The 21822-nt window shown below is 46.4% G+C and overlaps 1 protein-coding gene across 1 annotated transcript in view; it reads left to right on the forward strand.

Moving 5' to 3' along the window:
• The window catches only part of LOC111969942 (membrane-associated guanylate kinase, WW and PDZ domain-containing protein 1-like), a 193091-nt gene that overhangs the window by 154143 nt on the left and 17126 nt on the right, over positions 1 to 21822 (forward strand). Inside the window, 10 exon segments of the mRNA XM_023996341.2 lie at positions 98 to 320; positions 1066 to 1148; positions 2918 to 2953; positions 6797 to 6854; positions 8396 to 8450; positions 8452 to 8482; positions 9455 to 9574; positions 11017 to 11202; positions 11493 to 12125; positions 20771 to 20802. Of these exon segments, the coding sequence (XP_023852109.1) occupies positions 98 to 320; positions 1066 to 1148; positions 2918 to 2953; positions 6797 to 6854; positions 8396 to 8450; positions 8452 to 8482; positions 9455 to 9574; positions 11017 to 11202; positions 11493 to 12125; positions 20771 to 20802 (1457 nt within the window).

The following is a 21822-nucleotide window of genomic DNA, read 5'->3' on the forward strand; positions in this document are numbered from 1 at the left end:
CATTGCCTCAGAATGTGTGTATTTTGTTTGCACACATGTATTTGTTCTGTGAAAATGACTAGGCTTCCCTCCTCTCCTCACCACCCTCCCCCCACAGGAGACTCAAGTGAACCCGACGAGCACCCCTCTGTGCGCCCCTACGCCCTACGTGAGAACGCCCCGTCCTACGGTGTGATCAACGCGTCGTCATCCACCACGGACGGCTCTCAGCAGACACACACACACCTCAGCCTTCCTCCCACAGAGGAGGACCCCCTGGGACCTCTAGCTGACAACTGGGAGATGGCCTACACCGAGAACGGAGAGGTCTACTTTATAGAGTACGTACCCTACCGGATGTACACCCTACATCCTGTCGCTATGTTACCCGGGCTGTACGCCTTACCGATATAAGCCGAGAACGCAGAGTCTACTTTATAGAGTAACGTTACCCTATAAATATCCTACCCCCCGTAACACACGACCATATAACATATCCTACCCCCCGTAACACACCATATAACATATTCTACCCTCGTAGCACACCATTAAACATATTCCTACCCCTCGTAACACACATATAACATTATCCTAACCCTCGTAACACACCATATAACATATCCTACCCTCGTAACACACCATATAACATATCCTACCCTCGTAACACACCATATAACATATCCTACCCCCCGTAACACACCATATAACATATCCTAAATGGCTCTATACCCAGCATCCATAATAGTATTTCAGTTAGTATCTTCTCAAGTATCTTATCTTTCCATCTGTTTTTGCAAAAAGACTATTCCTTTTTATCCCTCTCATTGTTTCATGTTGTGTATATTGGTTGTATGGTTGTTACTGTTTTTAATGTTGTTTTTTATTTTAGAACCCTAACTTGAACCTTTAATACATTGGAAGTTGGGATACTTGCCTTTAGCATTGAGTCTGATTTACTTCACAGTGTGTATCATATTTAGCCGTCGAAGTGAGGATGTTTTTCAGACAGTGAGTGTTTGATGACTTCCCAGTCAGAACAATGTGTCTGTCTGGCTGTCTGACTCTGTCTTGTGTGTTTATCTATAGCCACAACACAAAGACCACATCCTGGATCGACCCCCGGTGCCTGAACAAACCTCCCAAACCCCTGGAAGAATGTGAAGACGACGGTACGTCCACCACAGACTGTGTGTGTGTGTGTGTTTGTGCATGCATGTGTGTGTGTGTGTCGGGGAAATTGTGTATTCACTGTCTTGTTTGTTTGTCTGTTGACTCATTTGTTTGTGTGGAGAGGGAACGGTGCAGAATCAGATGCATGTCTGTCAGATCAATTGTTTAATGAGTGGCCTGCAGATGGCACACTTGAGCCACCGTAATGTGAGATGAGATGAGACGTGTTAATATTCTGATCTCGTGTGCTGCCTGCCTGCCTGCCTGCCTGCCTGCGCTCACGTCTGAGCAAGACGCCCCCCGGCAGCCTGAATGACTGGCTGGATCATTCGCATCATCTATCATAAATAAATAATGTACCTTGTCCTACAGAGGAGTGTCCGCCCACCCACACAAAACACTAGCATTTCAACTGCCTCTCCTCCCCCCTCCCCTCCTCTCCCCCTGGCCATGTGTCCTACAGAGGAGTGTCCGCCCACCCACACAAAACACTAGCATTTCAACTGCCTCTCCTCCCCCCTCCCCTCCTCTCCCCCTGCCATGTGTCCTCTCAATATGTTATGTGGTCCTTGTATTGAGATATCTCTATAAGTTCTATCCTCTCAAGCTGCTGCTAGAGGACCCAGAATAGAGATATCATTCATATTGTCAAGCATATGGTGCATGAACTACAATTCCTATTTTGTGGCAGCTGTTTTCACCCACCCCAATCTCAGATGGTCCGTATTAAAATGTACAGGTAACTGCCAAAATACAGGGAACACCAACATAATGTTTCTTAATATGGCGTTGGGCCACCACGAGCCAGAACATTGTCAATGCACCTTGGCATAGATTCTACAAGTGTCTGGAACTCTCTGGAGGGATGCGACACCATTCTTTCATGAGAAATTCCATCATTTGGTGTTTGTTGATGTTGGTGGAAAACACTGTCTCAGGCGCCGCCCCAGAATCTCCCGGAAGTGTTCAAATAGGTTGATATCTGGTGACTGAGACACACACACACACACACACACACACACACACACACACACACNCACACACACACACACACACACACACACACACACACACACACACACACACACACAACCTTTAAACCCCCTATGTCCCTTTGAGACCCCTCTTTCAAAGTCATTGAGATCTCTTCTAGCCATGGTAGCCAAAATAATGGGAAACTGGGTATTTTTATACATGACCCAAAGCATGATGGAATGCTTACTTAACTTAGGAACCACACCTGTGTGGAAGCAGCTGTTTTCAATATACTTTGGATCCTTGATTGTTTATTTGTTTATTTATTTCACTTTGGCAGTTACCTGTATGTCTGTCTGTATGGTATGACTCATTTATTTCACATAAATGCACCTACAGTACAGTATGCACCTGGTATGAAACAGTGCCACCCAATGGTGAAGTAGAAAGCTCTTCAGAGACATGTTCTTTGTGCTTAACGTTATTGTACAGACTGTGGCTAATATAGAGCGATGAGCTATTGTCATGGTGCATGTAGGGATTTAGTATAGATTTACACCTTACAAACCATTTGAGCTAATTAGTCACGGTTAGTAGTCATGATTCCGGGACACATTATGGTTTTAAAAGTGTATGGAGCCAAATGTTGCTGCTCTCTCGGCTTGCTTGAGGCTTAAATTCAAAATCAATCACTAACCCTCTGCTGCTCTCACTCTCTTTCTCTCCCCCCTCTCACTCTCCTCTCCTCCACCGGTTCCTCCACCCATGGTCTGCTGGCGTTCTCCTGGAGAAGAAGGGGTACACACAGAAGAGATGGACAGTGAGCTAGGTAGGCCTGTCTCCACTCTCCCCTGCTGTGTCTTATGGGAAACCTGTCTAGTGTATTTGACAACGTCACCCTGGCTTATTACAGCGCATAACACCTCTCCCTTTCGGCTTAGAGGGTGTAAACATGTAATCAAACGCTTTATAACACCTGGGCTGTGAAAGACTGAAAGACGTGTGTGTGTTCATCTACGTCCCTGTGTGTCTGCAGAGCAGGCAGTTCTTACAGTGTTAATGCACTCGCCTGGCCAGCCAGCATGCAGTAACACAGAGAGAACCATTCACGAGGGGCACATTGGCGTGATGATCATTTCCTAATGGGCCTCTCATTCAAATGGACCTCTCACTCTCAAGCCCCATCATTCCATCCACTGTTGCTCATATTATAACAGAGAGCACTTTACCCACCACTGTCTGCCGGTGCATCAGTCTCTGGAGCCAGAGGGAGGCTAACAGCCATGGCTCTGATAACTGCTGCCTACTATTTTATTTCAATGGTGAATGCTTCGGTGAATAGTCACAATTCTCGAGAGTCATCAGTGTCTGAAGATTTTTGTTCTAGGCTGTTAATCAGATGGCTCTTTTTTAACAAATCTAATGCAATGGTAAGTCTTATGACTGATGCTAGTGCTATAGGTTGGTGGGAGTGTCAGAAATATTTTAGCTATTTTTACAACCAGAATTATAGCCGCAGTAGCTGGCGGTGGCTTGAGGGGGCTGAGTTTTGATGAATTAACAAGATGAAGGTGTGTCGAGGCTTGACCCCCTCACTGGCTGTTCAGAACGTGCTCCGTGGTAAATATGTGGTTGCTTCAAGTTGTGTATTTACAGTCTTTTATGTATTCTATTGTCATCAACTCCAATTCCAATGTTAGTACGTTCTAGCCTAGTTTGTTAAATAGCCGACAGAAACAAAATAAAGAAATGTCAGCCAATCCCATATTCGCTCAATATGTTGAACATGTTTACCGTCCACATTGTTCTAAGTGATTGCATGTCTTCAATGTGGAAATATATTGTTAACATAGCATTCACACTGATAGAGGACTACGGTAAAATGCATTATCTGAGCCATGGACATACCAGTCATCAATAAGCAATATTACATTTACTATTGATAAGACCGAAAAAGGCTGTCTAAATACAGTTACAGGCACCATAATTGCTCCCCGTGCTCATATAATATTATGCCTAAAACAGCGTAGACTATGGAGGGTTTTACGCCCATCCAAACTTTTCTCAAAAGCTGGAAAAAGCTTATACTGCTCCAAAATATAGATAGACAGATAGATAGATAGATGGATAGATAGATAGATCCTACCATCACTGTTGTTAAGGCCAGTAGTGACTTTGCCACATGAAAGGTAAACAAACAAACAGGCAAATATAGCCTACAAGCAGATTCAGCGCCACAGACAATGATCAGAATTCACGAGATTTGACTGAACGAAAGTGGGAGATGCGTTTTTTGACAAAATGATCAACTAAAAACAATAAGCAGTCTTTTTAAATAACTTGATATTCCTAAAAAGGCTGAGTCCAAACTTTTCACTGAAGCTGGACAAAAATAATGTTTAAAGGCTAAATTGCAGCCGTTTTCTTATCAATATTAAATCCTTTCTGGGTAACAATAAGTACACTACTGTAACAGATTTCCATTAAAATGGGAAAAAGTAGCTTTTTAGTAAACTATTTCTCAAGCAACAATTTTGCTAGGATTTCCTGGAGGTGGTCTAGCTGTTGTTGGCAGGGAGGTTTGGAACTCTCTTTGTTATTGGTTTATTAACCAATCAACTTACCGCATGGTGATGTCGCCCATGCAAACCTACTGATTAGAAGATCTTGTGTAGATTGTATTCTCACCCAGCAACTATCAGGAAATAACACTGATCACATTTTTTCACACATTTGCAGTGTTAGTTCCATCAGCTGTTGTACAATATGATATATAAAACAATTTTGACTGCATTGGGCCTTTAATAAAACATTAGTGACGTACATAAGGCTAGTGTGTGCGCCTCCGCTGGAAAAATCTATTCCACAACCAATTGCTTTACGTTAAGACCAGCTTTTGGTCGGTCTTAAGTATCCCTAGTTGCGATGACTGAAATTGGCATACTGGCACTTTTTTAAGTACACACCTATAATATTTCCACACCTCAGCACCAGCAAGCTGATGTTAGACAGATAAATTGCCGAACCTGGTGCAAAGGGTGGAAAATGCCAGTGCACCAGTTTTTACATGACGAAATTGCAAAATAAGGTGTTTTTGACAATTGCGCCTCAGCAGCAGCCGAAAACAGAGCCCAGAGATTGATTTAGACTGGGGAACCAGGTGTGTGCAATACCAGTTCAATCAGTGATATCAGTTGATCAATGAATTGCCAAGGAGTAGTGCACACCTGGGTTAAGGTTAGGTCTGAGGTAAGTGAGGGTAAGCTGATCCTAGACCAGTGTTTTGCCTCTGAGATGGTCTCCATGTTGTGAACAGCAGCCAGCTCAGGACAGGAGCATCCCTTCTTCATACCGCTGCTCAGATTGGATGAACACAGTCAATATGTATCGATTGTGAAATCCGATACATGGAGAAAAAGGCAATTACTCCAGTTGTGTATAGGACAGCAGATGTATGGCCCCGGTTGTGCAACCCCTCGCTCAGGAGAAATCAAATAGTCAGGAAGACCGAATGAGATGCAAACAGTTTAATAGGCAATTTGTCACCCGAGTCCCCCTTGAGCTGGAGTGTGCATTGGCGTTGACCGGGGAACGTGGAGCGGGGGAGCTCTTTTGGATACGTGTCAGATTCGTCCCACTGCAGCCACTCAGTATCAGCAAGGCCAGTAGTGACATGAGGGCTCTGGCGTCTAGCGATAATATCACACAGACAGATCTCTTTTAGGAATACCACCACTCTGGTGTGAAATAAGGTGAGTGATTAGAATTTACAGTCAGGTGCTACTGGCTCAAGGTTGACTGTTTCCCTTCAGAACATCTGAGAAAAATAAACCCTAGTCTGTGTATTGTGAATGATCCGAACACAACACCCCCTTAACACCTTGCCTCCACATCCACTAAAGCTGGTTGAGGGGTTGTGAGTGTACACCAATATAGACTATAGAATATAGACTGAGATATAATAAACTGGGGCTAATGACATGCAGCGCTGATAATGCACAGCAGAGGAGTCAGTCACAGACATCTGATTGTAACCACAGCCCTCTGACATGTTTCTATACATTTAGCATTTTAGTCATTTAGCAGACACTTGACTTACAGGAGCAATTAGGGTTAAGTGCCTTGCCTGAAAGAAAGGCTTCTTGAGGAGAATGCATCCTTAATGAATTCGACCAGAGTGAGTAATACAGGATCAAGGACATCCAGTTGGTGACGGTCTCCAATGCCATGTGACATAGACAGTGGTAAGCCAATCAATGACAACACGGAATACCATTTTATACACACCTACATCTAGGATGTCAGTCGCGTTATACGTCAGATTCCCTTACTGCCATGAACAATGAGAAAACATTTCTTCACCGTGACATTTTTAAACTGCAAAACACAATTGAAACCCTGTCCACATTCAGACCACCACACCCTTACCACCAGCTCCTCTTCTCCATCTGGGCGCTGGGTTGATCGTGATTGGTCAAAGCCCTCCTGTAGTTCTTTATCTGATGTGTTAAATGTCAGCCGTGTCCTGCCAGGAGCCAAGAGCCAGGTCCAGACAGCCTCTCTAGTGTTGTTCACTCCCAGGTGACTGACAGGCTGTGTGTGGTAGGAAACAGTCTTTATGACACCATCTCTAACATCCTGCCTTTTCCACCTCTCTCTATGTCCCATCCAGAGCTGCCAACAGGCTGGGAGAAAATAGAGGACCCAGTCTATGGGCTTTACTATGTGGAGTAAGTAGTGACACACATCTCCGGATGTATCTGTTGCATGTCTCACTACCTAACTGTACTGTACATTCAGAATGCATTTGACACTGGGCAGTGGCCCAGAATATGCAAAACAACATCAAATGCAGTACACCAGACGGCTGTTATTTTGGTCTAGTCTGTTATGGTAAAAATAGGCCATTTGTTGCTGTCATGATCATTTAGAAACATGTAATGTCTCATCTAGTGGGAGACCCTTGAGCCTGTGCATTAATATGAATGCATGCATATGTTTTGATGTTGTTCAAAGCAATACCTTAGAGGCAGAGGCACATTATTTTTTTGTCTGAAATTTTTCAATATATATTATTCCTATTTTTTTCCTGTTTACTGCATAATTTCCCAGCATGTTTCTGTACTGTTTGAAGTGTAATTTCCTTACGGTGCGGTGTACTGCTCTCCTAATTCCCTGCTGGGTTTGTGGTATGACGTGTTTTGGTGGTGTTGTTAACCTCCTGAAGCAGTGTTCTTTAGTGATTGTGTGATGCTGTTGATATTCAGGCCTCATCGTCTCTGTCTCGTCGGCTCCAACAGAGCACTGTGTGTACCATACTTGACTTCCCTGACTTAAGCCCTGGCTCCTGGAGCATTGGCCACCAGAGACTTTTTTTTCTAAATGTGTGTTGTGTTAACTCCATCACTACTGCCTCTCTGTATCTCGTTCTCCCTCTCCGTCCCTTGCCTCACCTTACTTCTATTCTTCTCCCTCTCCATCCCTTGCCTCACCTTACTTCTATTCTTCTCCCTCTCCACCCTTTGCCTCACCCATCCGTTCCTCTAACTTCTATTCTCTCCCCTCTTCTCTCCTTGCCTCACCTGTACTTCATCTCTCTCTCCATCGCTTACGCTCACCTTACTTCTATTTCTTCTCCCTCTCCATCACTCCTTCTCACCTTACTCGTCTATTCTTCTCCCTCTCTCCTTGCTCACCTTACTTTGGCTCGCTCTCCGCCTTGCCTCACCTCTCCATGTTACCCTGTCTCCCGCCTACTATCCCCCCTCCATCTCACTCTCATCCTCCCGCCTCACCTATTATTCTATTCTTCTCCCTCTCATCCCTGTTGCTCACTTACGTCTTATTGCATTCTCCTCTCCGATCCTTGCGCCGTCCTCCTCCATCCTGTACTTCGATTCTTCTCCCTCTTCCGTCCTGCCATCACCTTACTTCTATTCTTCTCCCTCCTCGTCCCTTGCCTCACCTTACTTCTATTTTCTTCCTCTCCGTCCTTGCCTACTTACTCTTCTTCTCCTCTCCCCTGCCTCACTTACTTTATTCTTCTCCCTCTCCATCCCTTGCCTACACCTTACTTCGTATTCTTCTCCCTCTCATCCCTTGCTCACCTTACTTCTATTCTTCTTCCTCTCGATGCAATGCTTTCCTGTCATCATCCCCCTTGCTCTCTTTTTTTTATTTTGGCTTGACTCAATTAATGATCTTTTCTACTTTCCTGTGTCGTTGTCCTAATTTGTCGTCATCTCTCCTCTCGGTTCCCTCCTCCTTCCAGTCACTTAACAGCAAGACCAAGTAGTGAGAACCCTATACTGGAGGCTAAGCGGCGAGAAGCAGCTCGAGCAACAGCAGCCACCAGAAGGTGAGCGCTACATCCGAGGTTCGTTTCCAGCCCCGCCGGGCGTCATTTCTTTCTTTCTCCATGTCTGTGATCGTGTCTGTCTGTCTTTCTGCCCTGCTCTCTTCTCTTTATGATTTGCTATCGAGAAACCATAAAGGCATACCTATGATTTATTTTTATGGCCTTGAAAATAGGTCTTTTTTTATTAATTTGGCAATGTTTTAAGTGTCACTGATACTCTCTCCAAAGTATTTGTGCTAATATGAATGATTTTGTAAGTCTACAGGTCTAGGTAAGTTTTTTGGTTTGACAATTTTACATAAAGTCTGTTACAGCAATGAAAATGTATCACCATATGATAGTTATAATATTTCTGGGTCTTGTTCTCCTAGTGAAAAGCATTTCAGAAATATGCTTTAGGTCTCTTTAGTCTACACAGTATGCTATGTATGTCTTTGAACAGTGATGCAAACATTTTACATTTGGCTCTGTCCGTCCAGCATTTTGCTGAAATATAGAGACAAATTAAAAAGTTTAGCATCACTGTCCAAACACTTCCTTACATCCAGTATGTATATGTAGAATGTCCTCCACATTTCCTCTCTTCATGTAGGTCACACCACTAGGAACCTGCCTATTGGTCCCCGCTCTGCACACTCAGCTAAATGTGCTTCTGACTTGATTACCTACCTGCTGACTTTTTCTCCTTTAAGCTTAATATCTCTTTACGCTCGATATCTATGACTTTTACTCTTTCATTGATTGAATCTTGATGCTGAGAATATTAATGAAGACTTAAGCCTCCAATACACTACAAAGTAAGGCTGCCATTTTGATCGATCAGAGATTGTATTACATGGTATTACTTTAATCAGCAGCCATTATGGCTCAATGCAGTACAGTAGTTTTCAAGCCACCCATTGTGGTGAACCATAAGGATCACCGTAACTGTACAGACACCAGAGACAGGAAGTGTGCCCTTTGCTGTTCCAGAATGGATAGAGGATGCCACCCTTGCTGGTGCCCCCCTGGCCAACTATACCGCCAACCACCAGGAGACCTACAGGGACACCCAAGCCAGACCCCCACTGCCGCCCCTCATCGGGCCAAAACGTGAGTCCTGGTCTGGTCAATATCCTAGTTTTGTGAGGTTATTGGTCCATTTCTGTTTGCGACATTGTGGATGTGTTCCCTCATCACGTGCCTCACTCTATCTCGCTCTCCTCTCTCACTCCTCTTGCTCTCGTTCGCCTCTCTCACTCACTCACACTCTCTGTCTTTCTCCATCTCTGTAAGCTCAGGCCCCTGACCGGCGCTGCCCAAAGCAAATCAAGGCCTTGAGATTCCACCACACAAATCTCTCTTTTTACCCAGCTCTTTTAAGCCACCCTGCTTTCAAGTTCCTACACCCACTTGGTCTGCCTCTTGTGTCTTGAATTATTTCAAGGCAAACACAAGGACACTGGCTGACTCCAAGGGTAATACATTTTACATTGTATGCATAAGCTGTACTCCTCCGCCATGTAAGTGTAGCATCTGCGGTTTGTTAGTCACTCTCCAATCCCTCACGGCCATCTTCCCTGCTTTAATGTCTCCCATTTCATTCCACACGCTTCCTTCCACAGTCAATATATCACTTCAATAAACTCTGAATATCCCACTCCATCTCTCATATAAACTCTGTGAACATTTGTCCAACTGACAGCATGACTGGAGCCAGTCATAGTAGAAGAGACCGAAGGCTTGGATCTAGATTACAGACGCCAGACTCTAGCAGTTCTTATTTCATGAGACCGATTCGGGTGTCCATTTGCCTAAGCTATATGAGTCTGCCAACTCCATGTCTAGACTCCAGAGTGTACCAGAGTAGAGAGAGTTCAGTGCTGCCTTGGTCTCTATACACTGTCTTGGTCTCTATACACTGTCTTGGTCTCTATACACTGGCAGTCTTGGTGGCACGCCAGGCTATTACGCATAAGCTTAGAAACATCTGTTTCTAAATCACTGGGAATTAGTCTGACAATAACCCCGCACACACACTCACAAACACACACTTCCTTCCCATCCTAGTGTCAAGCCTTGAAAAGCTATTTTAAACTGATGGCTGCCGTGTATATAGAACTGTACCACAGTGTAATCATACACTTTTAGAATTTACAGTGAGTATTATTTTACTACTTATCTAACCATGCTGCCAGACCCAGATAAAATCCTGGGTTTTACCCAATAGTGTAGCACTCTATAGGGGATAGCAGCCCCCACAGACTGGAGCTAGGTCTGGGGGGTTTACCCATAGGATTACCCCTATTCACAGGCACAACCAGGCTGCTGCACCCTAGCTCTTGGAATCCCTCTTAGCCTAATTAATCTATCGAACTTAATCAGTCCCTTTATGATTAATGGAGCTCATCAAACCAACACATCTCTTATAGAGCCCTCACTGATCCAGAGCCAAGACTGTGTAGGATAGCCCCTCCTTCTTTGGCTAGCACTGCACATGAGATCAACGGGTTCTTATGAAAGGTGTGTAAGGCTTGTGTGTGTGTGTTCCTCAGGAGGGAAGCCCTTCTTCACACGGAACCCAGCAGAGCTAAAGGGAACCTTCATCAACACCAAACTGAGGAAGAGCCACCGGGGGTTCGGCTTCACCGTTGTCGGGGGCGACGAGCCTGATGAGTTCCTACAGATCAAGAGTCTGGTTCTGGACGGACCTGCTGCCGTCGACGGCAAGATGGAGACAGGTGGGCCTCCACTCTGTTGTTCCGTGTCATTATTAAGAGGTGGTCACCAACTCTTTGAGAGCTACAGAGGCTTCTGTTCCAACCCTGCACTAAAACAGTTGACTTATCAAGGTTGGTTGATTAACGGAAGCTGGTGCTCTCCTGGTGGGTGACCACTGAATGGTGTAGGTGTAATAGTGTAGTGTAGGTGTTCTAATTGAGCAATATACAGTTCAAGTGTTACTTCCATGATTTCAGTTTGTGACATGGAGCTAATTATCCAACATTAATTTCACCTTCTCTTCCCCTAGGTGACGTGATCGTGAGTGTCAATGACACATGCGTACTGGGCTACACCCACGCTCAGGTGGTGAAGGTCTTCCAGTCCATCCAGATCGGCTCCATCGTCAACCTGGAGCTTTGCCGCGGCTACCCCCTGCCCTTTGACCCAGACGACCCCAACACTAGCCTGGTGACCTCCGTGGCCATCGTGGACAAGGAGCCTATCATCATCAACGGCCAGGCGAGCTACGACTCTCCGTCCAGCCACGGCAGCCAGACCGGAGGCCCCGTTAATGGGACGAGAGAGTCAGGACCCCACAGCCCCTCCTCTGCCGAGGTGGCGTCCAACGGCTCGCACAGTTACCCCAGCGACTCTGTGACGCTGGCGTCATCCATAGCGACGCAGCCGGAGCTGATCACAGTGCACATGGAGAAGGGAGACAAAGGCTTTGGGTTCACCATCGCAGACAGCCCTGCAGGGGGAGGACAGAGGGTCAAACAGATCGTAGACTACCCCCGCTGCAGGGGCCTGAAGGAGGGGGACATTATCGTGGAGGTGAACAAGAGGAACGTCCAGAGCATGAGCCACAACCAGGTGGTGGACCTGCTCAGCAAGTGCCCCAAAGGAAGTGAGGTCACCATGCTGGTGCAGAGAGGTGGAGGTAAGACATAGACACAGTAAACCGGCCACAACATGCAAAGTTTTGAGTTCTGGTTGGCAAGCTTTCCTCTTACTCCCGCCTCTTCTCTCCGTGAATCTGGAAGATGCTAAAACATATTTTGGATTGGATAAGGGTTAATGACACGCTCTGGAACTTTGGGTTGAATGTGTCAATGTGTAGTTCATACATGCATAATCTATGAGAAGAATTACTGTCTTACCTCAATTAGCCACGACAAATAAGGTTTTGAAGTCTAGGAGATCAGGAAATATGTTTTTTTGGACACATATTTAACCCCTTATTTTTGTTGGCACAAAACTACCTCTATACTTCCATTCGTTTGTATGGGTTAACGAGTCCTGTATTACGTTGTAGCTCAAACGCTTCGGACGCTACAGACAGAAGGTGGCACATCAGCGTTACCGACTTATTTCAGATGAGTCCCTTGACACATGTGGGGGTGGTAGAGCAAAACGGAAAACACCATCGTGAGAGTCTCTCCTTTCCATAGAGTAGTTTATAGGCCAAACCGTTCGGACGCTACGGACGTTTTTTGAGAAGACAGATTTTTGGGATGTCTCATGGTCTGATAAACACCGCTGTAGCTCGGTCACCTCCCACCGCAGATGCGGAAGGGCGACATAGTTTATACTGACAGATTTTGATGGGGATTGTTTTATTATGTCACTTAGATTGATGCACCGGTGCGTCAACTGACTAAGGATAGGTTATCCCTAAAACAACACAAAAGAGAAAGTTACATTATTGAGATACAATTGGGGTGTCTCATTTTTTTCCATCCTAGCTTTGTGTGTATGTGTGTGTGTCCATGAGCGTTTATGCAAGCGAGCGTGCAGATTCGACTGTGTCTGTGTCGAGTGAGAACTCGGGACAGGATTTTGACTAGGTGTATGATTGGAAAAACGGTCTCATAAAAGAGCTGAAGAGAAGACTCAGTGTATGAGGGGGATGATTGAATTTTGGTCTCACTCCAATCCCCAGACAGACAGTACCCACTACCCAGAAAACACCTCCACAAAGAGCCCTGACTCACACTGAGAGAGACATGTAATTGGAAAGTTTTCACTGAGACAGAGCGGTCTGAACTGGCATTGGAAGTTCTCGGGAATTATTAATTTGTGGAATTGAAGGACCTGAACATCCGTCCTGTAATGCTGAGTGTTGAGGAACGGAACAGGACATTGACTGGATGCTCTGCTATCACAAATGGCTCCGTTCCTCTCCCTGTCTTGCTTTATTAATGGCCACCATTAGTCTGAGGGGGTTGTGTACAAGCACATAAAACGCTACAGCCATAATGGTCCGCTTTTTATGGATTGTCAATAAAACAAAATGTTTGTGCGTTTAACAGAGACTCCCTGGACCAGAGAGTGGAGAGAAGGGTGGGCGGGACAGTTAGAGGATCATTCTTCAATGTGTCATGGATGGAAGACAGAGCTGATTTGAAAGCACTTTTTACTGCTGCTGTCTATGTCTTTAGAGCAAAGCAGAGACATACTGTGGCTCTGTACAGAGTGTGCCACTACTCTCTGGAAAGCAGAGGACTACTCAGTAGAGGATTGCTTCTGCAAGTTACCTTGAAAACATGTGGTGAACCTATTGACTCATGAGTGTCATGTATGCGTAGTACAAATATTAACAATTCTCTTTCTCTATGGTTCACATACTTAATTCGTCTCATATTGAGCACTCTTCTCTCAGTGGGTGCTACATGTCATAAAGCGCTGTTCTCTCGGTGATCATTGCTCTCAGTCTGCGCTCTGGGGTTGTGTGTGTGTGTGTGGATCAGACAGCTAAGATATTGCCTGCCCCACGCAGACAGCAGGATTAATTACTCTGCTCTGCGCTCCTCAGGCCTGGCCGCTAATTGGGGGGTCTGATATCAGCATCGCCTCTCTCCCTCATTTGCCTTCTCGCTTGCTCTATTTCTCTCTCTCTCTCTCTCTCTCTCTGGGCATGAGAGTGTCACCAGTCAGTCCACACAGCCAATTACAAGCCTTTGACAGGGAGCCAGAGGAAAACTCTAATTGGCAGAGATCTGCCCCCTCACTCTCCTCCTCCTCCTTTCCCATCCCCCCATTCCAGTGTGTACAGATTCCCACCCGAGCGTCCGGTCCAATCCCGGGGGTTCTCAGTGCGTACAGTGTACTGAGCTCATTAAGGCCTGTGTATGCAACAGTGCTCCTCTTCCCTCTCTGGGAGTAAGCTGACTGACTCCCCAGCACAACACTAGATTCTCGCTGGATTCTTCTCATCCTCCTCTTTCTCACTGGTGATGGTGGACACTGCATAAGTCTCCATACTGAACCATGTGTATACGATACAGGAAAGGTCCTGTGTGGGTGTGTCTCCCGTCTTGTGTTGTTCTGCATCCTGTTGTCTTCTTGAGCCAGGAGCTGTGATTAATAGCTTCCATCAAGGAATCCATTATGATGCCCATCCCTCCATTTGTCTAATTATGCTGCCTAATGTGCTCCTTTTCTCTGCCTTCCTGCTGAAACGTTCTGATTATGACACTGACATAATTCATTCTAGCCCCTAAAGACACGCACTTCCCGTGAATTCCCTTGAAGTGCGCCTATGAATGGGTGTAAATGTCAGTGGTCTACGGGGATGGGAGAGGTGGTGCAGCCAGCATCGGTTGTATTCCATGCAGAGCCATTGTGAGGAGAATACCTGAGCGCTAGGCTAGCTCTCTGTAGCGCCACAGCCTCCCTCATTATCCACCCAGATAATTCCAAATCAGTCCCATTCCTGTGCTTTAAAGGTATCCATTTACTTGTTTGTTAGGCTGGGTGTGCATGGTGGACAATACAGTAGATGCATACACCACAGGCTTAGCATCTCAACCACCTCAGAGGAGGAGAGGAAGGAGAGAGGATGTCAGAGGCGGGAGGATGATGAAAGAGTGGCACAGCGACACCCCTGTCGATCTGTTCATCTTCTGAGACATCCATCAGAGGTGACAGGGTTGTTCCCGGCGGGACTGGGCCCTTGCACTCCTCATTCCCCCGGAGCGGAGTGAGGGATGGAGGGAGGATGAACCGGGTTAGAGACTGACATGGCGAATGAGGATGTGTGCCAGTCTGATAATAACCTATCCATCCACTACACTGTTGCTTTCTGCCAGTGGGCTGAAGCGAAATGACCAATCTACACCTGCTATGGGTTCGAAGGTCTCTAAGCCAATGTCCAACAAGTGTAATATTCTAGCTAATATTTCTCTTTCCTCTGTGTCTTCACGGGGAGCTTTAAGTGCTGTGGAGCGTGATAGACTGTCCCTCTCAGACAGAGCACCTTGTAAGATGGTTGTTTCTGCTCAGTGTTGGGTTGTTGTAGAGGTGAAGCCAGAGTGCTGCTAGGAAGGAGACGTCACTTATCTCCACCCTGCTCTAGACGTTCTGCTGCTGACAGAGACACGAACACACCCACCCAGAGACAAAAGGAATTGATTTAATGTAGTTAGATACATTACGTGACCAGAAGTATGTGGACACCTGCTTGTCGAACGTCTCGTTACAAAATCATAGGCAGTAATATGGAGTTGGTCCCCCCTTTGCTGCTATAACAGCATTCACTCTTCTGGGATGGCTTTCCACTAGATGTTGGAATATTGCTTTGCGGACTTATTGAGCATTATTGAGGTCGGGCACTGATGTTGAGTGGTTGGCATTCCAATTCATCCCAAAGATGTTTGATGGGGTTGAGGTCAGGGTTTTGTGCCAGCCAGTCAAGTTCTTCCACACCGATCTCGACAAACCATTTCTGTATGGACCTCGCTTTGTGCACGGAGGCATTGTCATGCTGAAACAGGAAAGGGACTTCTCCAAGCTGTTGCCACAAAGTTGGAAGCACAGAATCGTCTAGAATGTCATTGTATGATGTAGCATTAAGATTTCCCTTCACTGGACCTAGCCCAACCCATGAAAAACAGCCCCAGACCATTATTCTTCCTCCACCAAACTTTACAGTTGGCACTATGCATTCGTTCAGGTAGCGTTCTCCTGACATCCGCCAAACCCAGATTCGTCTGTTGGACTGCCAGATGGTGAAACGTGATTCGGAGCACGTTTCCACTGCTCCAGAGTCCAATGGCGGCCAGCTTTACACCACTCCAGCTGACGTTTGGCATTGCACATGGTGATCTTAGGTTATTGTGTTGATGTTGCTTCCAGAGGCAGTTTGGAACTGAATAGTGAGTGTTGCAACCGAGGAAGGATGATTTGTACGCGCTTCAGCACTCGCCGGTCCCATTCTGTGAGCTTGTGTGGCCTACCACTTTGTGGGTAATCCGTTGTTGCTCGTAGACATTTCCACTTCACAATAACAGCACTTACAGTTGACCGGGGAAGCTCTAGCAGGGCAGACAAACTGAGTTTTTGGAAAGGTCCTATGACGGTGCCACGTTGAAAGTGTCTGAGCTCTTCAGTAAGGCCATTCTACTGCTGATGTTTGTCTATGGAGATCGCATGGCTGTCTGCTCAATTTTATACACCTGTCTGCAACGGGTGTGGCTGAAATAGCCGAATCAATTAATTTGAAGGGGTGCCCACATTTTTATATACTGTATAGTGTAGCTTTATTTGACCATTTAAAACGCAATACAACCACACGTGGATAATGCATATAAAATCATAGAGGATAACACGAATTTCCATTGTGGTCCTGTTAAATAAATGGTTTTATGTATGATTATGTATGAACATAAAATAATAGGCCTAGCCTACTGGGCTTGCGTAGGTTACACACGTAACACATAACAAAACAAAGGACAGGATGAAATTGTTATAGACATTGAGCAGACTCCCTCAGTAGATCAGCCATTTCAGACTCCTAAACTGAGTTAGATGATGGTGATGCCAAACATCTACAAAGATCTATCTTAGGCTGAAAGCATGCTTTGCATAACATGTTGCTGACTTCACGTTCAACGCTGATAATGAATGGCATTGCAGAGAAATTGTACAGAAATCCAATGGTCGAGGAACAGAGTGCCAGCAGCTTGGCCTCCAGATTCTGCCCCTGCACTTTTGGCCGACGGGCTTTGTTTGTGTATGAGCCAGAGTCACTGGCGTAACAAGGACAAGGTGAGTCCACCTCCCCTCCTACCTCCTCCCCCTTCTCTTCACACCTCCATGCCTGGGGGGGGTGGTCGTACATCTCAGCCATCTCGGCCTTCCTTTGTTTCCATGACAATACTCTGCAGCACTCAGCAGTGGGGCTTTCCTCTATCAAATCAAATTGTATTGGTCACATACACATTTTTAGCAGATGATATTGCGGGTGTAGCGAAACTCATGTGTTCCTATACTGTGGGTGTATGATTCAAAGGTGAGGTTGCTAACGCCTGCACCTTTTCCATGTCACCTTTTCCTGGTCACAGGACTGGGGTGCACATATGTCACTTTCAATCCCATCTTCTATACATTTGCTACCCATGGTAAATAAACATCTGCATTGGTCATCGCAGTCACGTCCGTGACAGCCTATTTGTACATTGATGACATGTGGCTCAGTCTGTACTGTGAAATAGCCTGGACCGGCCTGCCGAGGCAACCGTTGCCAAGAGACCATCTGTCAGTCCCCTGTGCGCCTGTTGCTGGCGCCGTTGTGACAGATGGGCTGGGCTGTCGGAAGCCATCCATCTGAGGCCAGATGAAGGAGGGGGGGCCAAGACGTGGGCCCAGTGTACCCCCTCCCACCCCGCTGGACATCATAATCGCCTCAATAATAGCCTCCGTTTAGCAGCCGCTGTGGCCAGCGCCCTCTCAGACTGACCTGCGGCCTCTCTCTGTGGACTGAGCAACCTAGTGACCACTACAGCCTACGTGAGGGCAGTGGCGGAGGATTTCAACTGAAGTGGCATGATGGCATCACCAAAAATGGCAAATGAATAAATCACATATTGCGGTAGTGTATAAATAGACGGTATGCTGTTTTCAGATGAATACAACCATTGCTGATCAGTCACCTAAATCCATGTGACAGACATGTTCAGTAGTGTGTTTTGAGTTTGAAAAGAAGGCTGGCCTGTGTTTTCTCTCTCCTGCGCAGTCCATCAGTGTGAGAACCAGCCATGCTAGTCCCCCTGTGTGTAATTAAAAGACGGAGGGTGGATGATGCTGTAAGCTGCATCGATAAGAACACCGGCGGATCCAGGGCTCCGCACATGCCCAGTAGCACCACTCTACCCCTGAAACAGAGTGAGAAGTGAAGTAGCTACTAGCTAGCACGTTTAGGACACCCCTAACCTGTCTCTGGCACTGTCACTTTGTCTGACTCCTGGGAGGGGCAGATGGCTCTACATTTGATAATTATTCTAAAGGTCTGTTAAAACTCAGTGCTGCTCTCTTAGGAACTGTACAGTTCCCCTTCTCCCAATCATCTGGTGTTTTTAGAGAGATGGGTGGTACCATAAATGGTAGTGTGACTCGTTTGAGGAGAAGAGAGAGGGAAGGTTAGTACAGGAGAGAAGAGGAGTGAAGAGAAGGGGCTGAGAGAGGATGAGAAGGAAAGTTTGGGGAGGTGATGAGAGCATAGCGTGGGTAGAGTGGGGGAAGGTTGAGGGGAGGTGAGATTGAGAGGAGAGGCTGCTCTGCTGCAGAGTATATGAAGGTTTAATGGCCACCCAGAGTAGCCAGTGTGGAGTCGTGCAACATACTGCAGAGGCAGATTAGACACGTAGTACACAGGATAATCAAGAAGAGACTGACACAAACACACAGAGGCTGGGCTGGTCAAATGGTGTTCAGGGTGAGTGGAGTAGGGCGTGGCTGTGGTATGCCAAGAGAATAACAATTGCTGAAAGAAGAGGAGAGCGCTATAGTGGAAGGGAGCAGGTAGGGGAGAAGAGGGGAGCGCTATAGTGGAAGGGAGCAGGTAGGGGAGAAGAGGGGGAGCGCTATAGTGGTAGGAGAAGAGGAGAGCGCTATAGTGGAGGAGAGGTGAAGGAGCGCTTAAGGGAGCAGGTAGGGGAGAAGGGAGACGCTATAGTGGAAGGGAGCAGGTAGGGGAGAACAGGGAGCGCTATAGTGAAGGGAGCAGGTAGGGAGAAGAGGAGAGCGCTATAGTGGAAGGGAGCAGGTAGGGGAGAAAGAGGAGAGCGCTATAGTGGAAGGGAGGCAGGTAGGGAGAAGAGGAGAGCGCATATGTGAAGGGAGCATGTAGGGGAAAAGAGGAGAGAGGGATTAGGGGAGTGAAGAGATTTGTTGAGATAGCAGAGTGATGGAGAGGGGAACATTCTCTAAGGTAGCTGGACTGTGGACCACATTACAGTGGCTGTTGAATACAGATGTTGAGGGGTAAGAGCCATAAAGAACTGCCTAATCCACCTCAATCCCCCAGATTTCCCTAAAGGATTTACACACAAACTGGCCCTGTTTTGTCAGGTTCAGAGATAGACACTTCACCCATCCATCCTGTCTGCATGTACACATGCTCTTACACACTGAATACAATACATGTAGTTTTTACTCGTTCTCTTCTTTATGCTGCTGAATACCATTATACACACACACACACACACACACAGATCTAGGCTATGTTTCATTTTAGTCTCCATTACTCTCTTTGTTTCATGTTGAGCTCTAATGATATTCCTGCCCAGTGTGGACTCTATTAATGTATGAACAATTATTTATGCTAATGCAGGCCTGCCTGTCAGAGCCTGCCTCCGATTGATGAGAGCGGGAAGGAAGAGCGGAGTGAGCGCGCGCGAGTGTGTGTGTGTGTGTGTGTGTGTGTGTGTGTGGTTGTGTGTGTGTGTGTGTGTGTTGTGTGGTGTGTGTGTGTTGTGTGTGTGTGTGTGTGTGTGTGTGTGTGTGTGGTGTGCGCATGTCTGTGTGCACGTATGTTTACTAGCGTGTGGGTTGAGGGGAGAGAAGGGAAGGGATGGTGAGGGGGAAAAGCGAGATGGAGAGATGAGGGGGAGGGTGAAAAAGAGGAGAGGCAGAAAAAAGCAAGCGCTAGAGATCGAGACGGGAGAAGAGCGGTGTGACTGCCTCTAGATGCTGGAGCCTTCCACAGCCGAGCGGCGTGCTGAACGGACGCAGAAAGATGGTCTCAGTAAGAGGGGAACTGACGGTTGCCTATCATTTAATGTTCAGTATCTTGGAGTCCTCCTCCATGGGAACGATAGCGGAGTTAGCTCAGAGCTGCCCCTCTCTCGCTCTTTCTACCCCTCTGTCTGTCTCTCTCTCACACACACATATACACACACACTCTTTCTTTCTCTCTGACAGTGGGTTAGGCAGGGTCTAGCGAGCGGAGCGCTTGGTTGGCACCTCTTCCGCTGCAGCAGTCAGCCGCCGTGCTAATGCAGATAGATCGCGCTGCCCCCTTTAACGCGGTGCGCGGGAGGGTGGATGTGAGGGAGCAAGGGAACGAGCGAGAGAAAGAGAGGGAGAAGATAACTCAAGCAGAGACAAGCAGGCTAGCGCTGCTCCACCGCTGGAGTCCCTGTTTGGAGTCCCTGTTTGGAGTCCCCCGTCTACTTCACGCTGGGGTTTTGTTCTTCTTCTTTTACCTGTGGGGAAGGTGAAATATTATTGTATGTCGTTTACACGTTTTTTTCTTTCTCTTTCTTTCTTTTTTCTCTCCGTCGTGATCTGGATATTGCTTCCCAGGGGTGGCTCCTGCAAAGAAGAGCCCAAAGCTGGTGAGTACCAAAAATATCTGTACCTCCCCCATCCACATCTCCCGTCCATTCTCCTCCATCCACCCCTCTCTCCACTCCTGTGTGGAGTGCTAATGTTGGTTGGTGTGTAGAGCATCCCAGAGCAGTGCTGGATTTTCTCTATCAGGACTCCCGCTGTGTTTTGGTCCTGATGAGAGCTTTAAAGACCTGTGCGCTGGGTCGGAATAATGTTGTGTTGGGTGAAACTGTTTTTTTTGCTGGATGACAATGCTGCACTGGTTGATTATGTTGACCCATTGGTAGGCAGAGCAGGCCTGCTCATGGATATTTTTTTCATTATCTATGCCATGTTCTCATGTTCTCCTGGCTTAATGAATTCTAGGTAAACAGATCAGTAAATTAGGCCAGCCTTGGAAAAAGCATTCCAAGCTTGTGGTCCAAGTGTAGGGTTGATTTCTGAGAATGGTCCAGCTCTTCTTAGCTTCTATTTCTGGCCCCAATGTAGAGAGTATGGAGAAGTCGTGATTGCTAGAGACTGGACCACTGTCAGTCTGTGTTACCCTCTCCCTGTAGCCTATCTCTTGGGGGAGATGCTGCCTGTGTGCTCTCTCTGTGTTGTATGAGGGAAGAATGGGGGTGGATTTGTGCTTCTGTGTTTTCCCCTCCTAGATGTATTCTCCCTTCCGTGTCGTTCCACCTCAAAAAGCACAAGAAAAGGATTTCCACACCAACCAGCTCAGATTGTTCTGTAGTTATTAACAGATGCTATTAGCATTACTGAATTATTTTGCTGAAATATAATTAGATCTCTGAGAAATGAGGTTAATTGATTGCACTCAAATTGGCAATTTTAATTTATAGGATTCAGTTAATATTCAATAAATATCATACCCAACATCTGATGTTGACCAAACTTCTTCCTACCAATGAGAAAGACATGAAAAATTACATTTAAAAAAAATCAAAAGCCACCTACAGACCCCCCATGCCAATCCCGCCCCGACAATCAGAATACAGTATCAGTTCTCAATGTTTGGATTA

Source organism: Salvelinus sp. IW2-2015, linkage group LG11 (assembly GCF_002910315.2).
Source record: "Salvelinus sp. IW2-2015 linkage group LG11, ASM291031v2, whole genome shotgun sequence".
Classification (NCBI taxonomy): Eukaryota; Metazoa; Chordata; class Actinopteri; order Salmoniformes; family Salmonidae; genus Salvelinus; species Salvelinus sp. IW2-2015.